This window comes from Etheostoma spectabile, chromosome 16 (assembly GCF_008692095.1).
Source record: "Etheostoma spectabile isolate EspeVRDwgs_2016 chromosome 16, UIUC_Espe_1.0, whole genome shotgun sequence".
NCBI classification, from domain to species: Eukaryota; Metazoa; Chordata; class Actinopteri; order Perciformes; family Percidae; genus Etheostoma; species Etheostoma spectabile.
The window spans coordinates 10,517,528-10,526,118 of NC_045748.1; the positions used below are offsets into that span (position 1 = coordinate 10,517,528).

Genomic DNA, 8,591 nt, shown 5'->3' on the forward strand with positions numbered 1-8,591 from the left:
AGTGAGATGTCTCACTCTGGAGCTAAAACAGAGACCTAAACACACAGGGTGAAAAGAGGATCTGCAGATATGTGCAGTACAACAAATATATGGTGTTTTTTTTAAATGAAACCATGTAAACCTCTTCTGGTACAGCCTCAAAATACAATTACGAACCTGAAAATGTGCATAATGTGGGCGCTTTAAGGTTTTGGTTTCCATACCGGCTCGATTGTATCACAGAGGAGTTTAGGACACTTTGCACTGTCCCTGTTGTTCACCAAAAGAGTAGTTATAGTTATAAATCCCCCCTAATACCACAAACATGTGCGTTAAACAAATAAGACATTAAAATGTACGTTAAATGTGATTTTCATTTGTGACCGAACGATTGTGTGACATAGAATTGGAACTCGGAAAAGCAAGCAGTCAAACACATATCCCCCAAATGTTGAACTTAACCTAAATTGAGACAATCATCTGAAAGCAACTTACCTCAACGATGAGAAAAGCAAGACAGCAATAAGAAAATGTAAAATGACAGGTAAAAGAGGAGAAATAACAGGAATAATGTGGAAATAAGATTGTAGGTTGAGTAATGGAATCACAAGTTCTTAAAGTGTGACAAAGCAAATATGCTATTGAAGAAGAAAACGTCATCAGTCAGATTGTGTATAGTCTACATTTCATTGTACACAGATGCACATTAATTGATTGTGAGCTCAAAACTGTTGGAAAACCGTTAAAGTGACACTTAGGTATTCTGTGTTGTAAAGATTTTTATTCTGAGTCTCAACGGAAGACTGTAAAACAATCGTTAATGTGTCTTAGTGTGTTTATGTTGTAAAGAAATAATTCAACTCTACAGCCTGATAACCAAGGTTTCCCTCTCTCTGCTGTCTGTGTTTCTGCTCCTCCCGGGCCAGTGGTGCTACCAGGGGGAGTGTGTTGCGTTCGGTACCTGGCCTCAGAGTGTGGACGGAGGCTGGGGCCCCTGGTCTACGTGGGGGGAGTGCAGCAGGACCTGTGGGGGCGGTGTATCCTCCTCCATGAGGCACTGTGACAGCCCAGCGTAAGTAGGCAAAGTAAGCCACAGCAAGCTGAACACACACATCCAGGTCCTGCCTACAGGTGTGTGTTTGTGTGTGTGTGTGTGTGTGCACATGTGTATGCTTGAGTGGGAGAGAGCTAGTTAGTCTCTGAGGTAAATTATTAGTAAAATATTTCCAGGGAAATGCCTCTTTCCTTGGAAAAAAAAAAATGCCAGTGGCTAGTGGTTTTCCCTTTACAGCTCTATGAAATGACTTCTTCTTAAAAACCGACTCCTACAGGATGTGACGAAGCATTTTCAATGAACTTATGCCCGGTCAGAATTCTGATATACGGACAGTGTAATGGACAGTTACAGTGCTGCAAGACTGTAAAGCCAAACAGGAAGTGATGCTTTTATTGTTTATACACACAGTTTGTCACAGAGAGCTTTAAAGAGCCCATCAACTGGTATCATTACATCCTGCTTCCAGGCTAAAAACATCCTGGCTTACCTGTTTTAGAATTACATATTTTTGCTGGAAGACATTAACAAGTGTCAAATATGAAACAACACTTTTTTTCGTGGCTTTTATTGCCTTTTATTAATAGGACAGATTAAGTAAGGAAAGTGGGAGAGAGAGGGGGAATACATGCAGCAAAGGGCGATGTGGCCTCTGTACATGGAGCGCACGCTCAACCAGGTGAGCTAACTAGGCGCCCCTATTAAACAATTCTTAATGCAAAGACTCTAACACAGACTGTAACAGTAGCACAAGTAAAAAAGAGTCATAAAGTCAGTGAAGTGACTTAGTAATGTCTTTAACGCCGCAATATTTACCTAAAGATTGCCAATATTAGCCACCGTAAACCAGACTAAGTGAAGCAGTAGTGAGTAGGAAGTTTATGTTACTTCTTCTAGTCTCGCTGTAAAAACACAGACTCAAAATCACCAGAAGAGGGTTCATTCAAGGCTGGACGGCACTATCTTCTAATATAACTAAGAACAGAAGTATGTTCTCATGCTTTTTGAGATGGACTGATGTAACATGTGCAATCAGTTAAGACACAGCTCACTCTCTCCTGCAGATTATAGGGCTATGTAGTTTTGGTTTAAGGCCTCTTGTGTATCCTCACGATACAAATTGTTGCATCTGTTTAGACAATAGATGCAAGTAGACCTTTAGGGATCTTCATCCTTCTTCCATCGTCGCATTCCTTTGTTTTTGGAAGCTAGATATTACGTCAGACACGTCATGGGAAGACCGGAGCCAGGGTGAACCGGAGGAAAGGGAAAAAAGGGGGAAAGAAGGGGGAAGAGGAGAAAACACCGGCATAATGTGGAACACCTGTGTAAGGTGATCGCTGCCACTCAGGCATCGGTGCAAAAAAAGAGGGAGGCAGAGAAAACACAGCCAGACTAGCCTCTACCACATTCATTACTGAGGGTGTCTCCCCTTGTAAATGAAGTGGAAAGGGAGGCTAATGAAGGTGAGAAGGACAGAGATGATAAGAGAATGAAAACAAACCCCTTCACAGATGTAGTAGATGTGGTGACTCGTTCTGAGGTTACACACTTTAGTCTCTCGCCCAAATCTAAATGTCACGTCACACTTAAGAGCTCTTAGAGCAGCTTGAATTTCTTGAACGAATCATTGGCACGCGCTCTCAGCAAAGACACACAAACACACTTTGCCGTCTGGCAGGTTTTTTTTGTTTTTTTTTAAAGCCTGTTTTTAAGACCTGCATTCACCAAATATGATTTCTTTGAAGAGTTTGTGATTAATGGTGCTCGATGTGTTGAAGTGTGTCCTCTCACTCTTCAATTCCCCACTCATTCACTTCTCCTGTGTCTCTCAGCCCGTCTGGAGGAGGAAAGTACTGTCTCGGAGAGAGGAAACGTTACAGATCTTGTAACACCGATGTGAGTGTCTTCATTTCTCTGCCTCCCTGTTTCACTGTTCTGTATGCTTGGTATTTGAAGCAAAGTACACACGTGACCTGGAAACTAAACTGTCCTCTTGGTAGATGCTCTGCTCTGATTTGCAAAGGGACTGAGATAGTTGAGGCATTCTGACCTGGGACAGATGTGGCCTGTCACAGCATGTCTGCTGAACTTCCTTATTTTTCTCCTGAAGTACATGTTATCTTTGGAAAGGCTTTACAAGATGCATCTTAGCTAGGAGCACTACACCGCCTTAATTAGGATAGTTCCGATTTTTTAAAATGGAGTTGTATGAGCTGCTGCTCCATAGTCAGTGTATGAGCTACAGTAGATGGCGGTCGGCACGCCCCCCAGTTTGGAGAAGCAGACATCAGTACCGACACGGAAGATAAGCAATGTATGGCTGTGGATGTTGGCTGCGGATAGACGGATTTTAGACACCTAAAAATATCAGTTTAAGTGTTCGCTATACTTATATCTATATATATCTATACTTCGATACACTATTTTTTCCCCGCTTTACCTTGCTGTCAGACAGCCCAGCGGATATATCGTCAAAGCCACCAGACTCCTTTGACCAAAAACATCATTTCACCTTGCAGAACAGGGGAGTGATAGAGGCAGCAGCAGACCACCAACTCTCGCACTGACTATGGATAAGTACCTCATACAACCCCACTTCAAAACATCACAACTGCTCCTTTCAGTTTTCTGACATGTTTTCTTCCTGGAACACAGGACAGATAAAGATAAGGCAGTGAGCCAGTATTCCCCTGTAACGTTTGGGTTCACTCAAACTCTAACTTTGTTACTTAATAGTTCACGTATTGTTTGTGACATTTGACTTGAGCCAACGCGGATGACAGTTTCCGAGCGTATTTCATTAAAAGAAATTCACAGAGATTTTTTTTTTTTTTTTAGGTCTGGAGCAAAACTTTAAACAAATATTTAACATGGCTTGCAAGTCGAGATCTCTGTTCAACTATTTCTAGGTGGTCTTTTTTTCAGAAGGTGAAAATTGAAATAGTTAGGGCCCTGGTGGACATTTAACCGCAAGTCTTAAAAATAACAGCTCAGAGCAAGCACTGAGTATTTTCTTTGGAAAACAAACAACATCCCCAACCGCTATTTCATCACACTGACCACATCTTGTCTAGGGAAGTGTGTGTGTGTGTGTTTGTGTGTGTGTGTGTGTGGCTGTGTGTGTGTGTGTGTGTGTGTGTGTGTGTGTGTGTGTGCGTGTGTGTGTGTGTGTGTGTGGATGCAATGACAAATACTTACACACACTTGCATGCATAAATTGATGATTATATCCCAGCTGTTATCACATTGATCAGCGGTCACATATTTTTGTTAATGGGTGCCTTCCTTCCCTTCCTGTTGCTACTACGTCCGTCCTGTGGGACGTTACTTTATATTGTAAAGCTGCCTCCATTAGCATAATGCTTCATGCAGAAGCCATTGAAAATGGAATCACTTTTCTGTTTGGGTGCCAGCCCATTAGCAATGGACATGGTCAGATATCCAACTTATAGTTGACATTAAAGGGACACTCCAGCTATTTAGTAGAATAATACAGCAATAAGTTGTCTTAAACAACAAACATTGCTCCACTGCACAACTTGCTGCTTTTCTTTGGGTTTTGGTTTGCTGTTGTAAGACGTCACATTTAGCTCTAGGTGATCTTTGTGATTATTAACTAATATCTGACATTTAATTTGAAATAAACGAATAATCTGTACTAATAATAAAAACATAAGCAACAGGTTAATCAATAATGGGGATCCTTGAAGAAACACGTGTTGGAAACATGCAAATCTAATTTGTCATTTCAACACAGTTGTAATAATATTATTCTGTCTCTTCTGACTAAGTCTGGATGTTTGATGTGCAAGTTTAAAGCTGCCATATTGGCAAAACACTTGAGTGGTAATCAAAGTGGCTCAGCCTTCCCCGTGGTCGGCTCCGACGGGGAACACTTTCAGCATGTGAAATACAGCTTTGACCCAAGAGCTTTTATTTGTCCTAGGGGAAAGTGTTTTGGGGGTTCTAAGGACCTTTTCACACCAATAAAGCGTTTCTTTACCCTTTTTTTCTTACCCCCTCTTACTGGAGCAACATTCACTCATGAAAACAAAGCAAAAGCCCTCCTGATGCAAAACACACTGTTCCAAGGAGCAAGTCTGTTTTAGTGTCCAAAAATAAAATGGGACATCATATGCAGTCTTCGTCCAGTTGTTAATAATGATGCTGTCTATGCAAATAGACACTTTCCAGAATGAAGAAATCGTTGTTTCAGATGATGGTCATGCTAGCCTGCATCTTAAGATCTTAAAGGACCAGCGTGCTGTTTGCAAGTTTTAGCTCCTTTGCTACAAATCATGTACTTTTTTTCTGACATTGAAAAAAATGCATGCACAGATTTCTAGATTTATGGGTGTTTTTTTCCCCAATCGTTCCAGTCATCCATCGTTTTCCATTGATTTCCTCCATAATGAAAATCAATTGGCAGACTCTTAAAACTCGTTTGAGTTGAGTAATCCATCACATCAAGTCCATTTTGTCAAAGTTACATAAGCATTGCTTGGTAATGCTGGCAGTTTAATAGCAAATTGATTCAAAACGTCTGTATTGCTTGACTCTGCAACAGTTTTTAATACTTAAATTCTGTTAAAAAATAATGTTCATGTCAATAACCACAAAAGAAAACAGCAACAGCCTCCAGGCACCGTGACGTTTATTTCACATTTCAACACTGAACGTTGTGGAGAGCAAGTCTTTTCTGTGTGATTATCCGTGATTGGTAAAGCATGCACAAAGAGAAAAGGAAAGAGAGGCAAATGTTGGTGGGTTCAATATTCCAATGAACATTTTATCCATTTTATCCATCTTCCAAGTCAGTCTTTCTATCTTATCTGCTGGACGTGGATAACTCAAGCAAGTTTCAAGAGTTTTTAATACATTTTTTATATTGTATGGAAAGTAATTAAATGGTTAGCAGGAATGCAAAGTATACTTCACACTGGAACTGGTATGGTCCTTCAAGCATCTGAAATTACATACAAAACTGTACTCTTTTTCTATATGTATCTGCAGGCCTGTCCTGCAGGATCTCGGGATTTCCGAGAGAAGCAGTGCGGCGACTTTGACAGCATGCCTTTCCGTGGGAAGTACTACAACTGGAAGCCTTACACTGGGGGTGAGTTCACCAGCTGTTTATGAATCTATTGAACCCCTTGAAAATTTGGGTGTCATGCATAAATCCTCACAACAGTCACTTAATAAACATTTACGTTATCCCTAGGTCCTTCAGGTAGATGCAACTGGCAGCAGAATATTTCATACATCTAATCTCTACTTTTTTCTAACCTGAGCTGTGAAATATTCCTGTCGTCCTTTTCGCGTCACATATGACATCCTGCAGGCCGGCCTGTCTTGTGTACCCAGTTAACATCAACAGTGGGAAGGTCTCTTTGATTGGAAGAGAATTCTTCAGATTCCTGTACACTGTGCTGTGTTTGAAGACCCTCACTTCTTCACATTTTTGACGTCCTGACACACTTCATGTCAATGTTCTCCCAGAAGAAAGGCTCATTCTTTGGACTGAGCCAGAATGGGTGCTATTGTACTTTCACAGTTATTGGCAAGAGTTTGATAAGAAAAAGTGATACAAGTTTGAAGCATGTACACACGGTTTTTATTTTCTTTCAGAGTTGGAAGAGCTTAAGAATGATGTCTTTTATCACAGCGGTCTGTTTTCTCAGATCTATCACCTCCTGATGCACAGCGCTCGGTGGGCTGCGAGCCGTCACGTATAAACAGCAGATAACCTGCGTGTTGATGTTGGTGTAAGTGTTGTTGGCACTCAGCGCTGTCTCGGTCGGTGTCAGTGTTACAGTGACGTCAGGCTCGGAGGTTTTGAATCCGAGCGCCGATGACTTTCCTCCACATTGTTACTATTGTCAACAAGTGGAAAGGAGATCCCAGAGCTGGCTTCAACAACGCCAGTGTTTTCTGGTAGTCTGTGTGTTGTTTATCGTTCATCTCTGAGTTGTTCTTGTCATGTTGTCAGTTTTCTGTGTGCAAGCTGAACTCTAGATAACCGTGTGCTCTCTCTGTGTGCACTCTGTGTAACCCAGGTGGTGTTAAGCCCTGTGCGCTGAACTGCTTGGCAGAGGGCTATAACTTCTACACAGAGCGTTCTCCTGCAGTCATAGATGGCACCCGATGTCAGGCGGACTCTCTCGACATTTGCATCAATGGAGAGTGCAAGGTAAGGTGCAGTGCTTTCTCCTTTTGAAAACCTGAATTCAAAACATCAAAGACTTGCAAATTTGTTATTGTCTTTTATTCAGGTATTAAAGTATTAACTAATAGGGAACTAATGCTTAATAAATGATGAATTGTGTGTAGTTATATATAAAGTAACAATGAATATAACTAAAAGCCACTGAAAGCATATTCTACTGTAGGAATTCATTATTCCCAGGTATAAATATGTGATCAATCCTGTTTGATTGGAGCAAAGCAGTGATATAGGTAATGACACGTCGATGCTGTAATTGGCACTGTGCCAAAGTAAATCCAATAATTTTGGCTTGATTTGCATGTGAAATGCATGTCAATGATGCAATAAAAACGTCATTCATCTCCTGCCCCTGTAATAATATAATTACACACACGCACTATGACATTATCCTCAGTGGGCTCCTGTGATTGTTTGTGACTGTTTACCCCGGATATGTTAGCTTTACGTTACCTGGCCTTGCAGGAGATTCCTCAGCCTCCCTGCCAGGTTTTTTTTTATCTTGGACAGCACAGTTTACCAGCTTAATGATTAGGGTTAGGGTCAGGGTTGACCGCCAAAGCACCAAACCGATTCTGCAGAGAAGAACAATCAGGCCTTAGAGTATCTGATTGCGATCGGATGACTGGCAGTGCTCTCTCCGACTCTTATCACGGCTCTGCAGCCTCGACCGGGATTGTTTTGTGATAAATAAAACACAGACATCATTGTTGTGATTGAATAATGATTGTATATATATTTGAAAAGGCTGATTTAATAACATTTGTATTGAAAGGAGTTGGCAGTTAGTTCTGTCTTTGTTTTCATGAGCATAAATCATTGTTGTATGGAGATGAGGGTTTTCGGAGATGCAGCTGAAATAACTTTTCGGTTCCTCGCTTTAAGGATATGCTTTGACTTCCATCTGACCGTACAATTTGAATCCTGTTTGGCATGAAGATGCAACATCTGTGCCAACATCATTACTCTGATTTGAATATAAAAACACAACATGCCCGTGTTGTAGCGGGTTAAGAAGTGGAATATTCCCCACCAAAGGAGCACTGCGGGTTTATTTCCAGTCTGGATCCAGCAAAGTCCTTTTTATTTCAGAGGCTGGCTCTCTGGGTTCACTGCCACACTTTGATACATCTGTAGAACACTGTCTGCTTGGAAAGCTGTTTACAGGTGCTGGAGAGACAGAGGTAGACAGAGAGAGAGAGGGGGGGGGAAGAGAGAAAGAAAGAGAAACAAAGAAAGAGAGAGAGAGGGGGGAGAGGTAGTGACAGATTAAAAAAAGCTGAGAGATCTAAAGTGGAAGTGTGTGTGTATATATATATATATATATATATA

The 8,591-nt window shown here is 41.2% G+C and overlaps 1 protein-coding gene across 3 annotated transcripts in view; it reads left to right on the plus strand.

Moving 5' to 3' along the window:
• Positions 1-8,591, plus strand: part of adamts6 (ADAM metallopeptidase with thrombospondin type 1 motif, 6) — a 62,552-nt gene that overhangs the window by 35,722 nt on the left and 18,239 nt on the right. For all 3 annotated transcript variants that reach the window (XM_032539289.1, XM_032539287.1, XM_032539288.1), the window contains exons 13-16: positions 906-1,051; positions 2,869-2,932; positions 6,050-6,152; positions 7,093-7,226. In XM_032539289.1, coding sequence (XP_032395180.1) covers positions 906-1,051; positions 2,869-2,932; positions 6,050-6,152; positions 7,093-7,226 — 447 coding nt within the window. The remainder of the gene's footprint in view (positions 1-905; positions 1,052-2,868; positions 2,933-6,049; positions 6,153-7,092; positions 7,227-8,591) is intronic.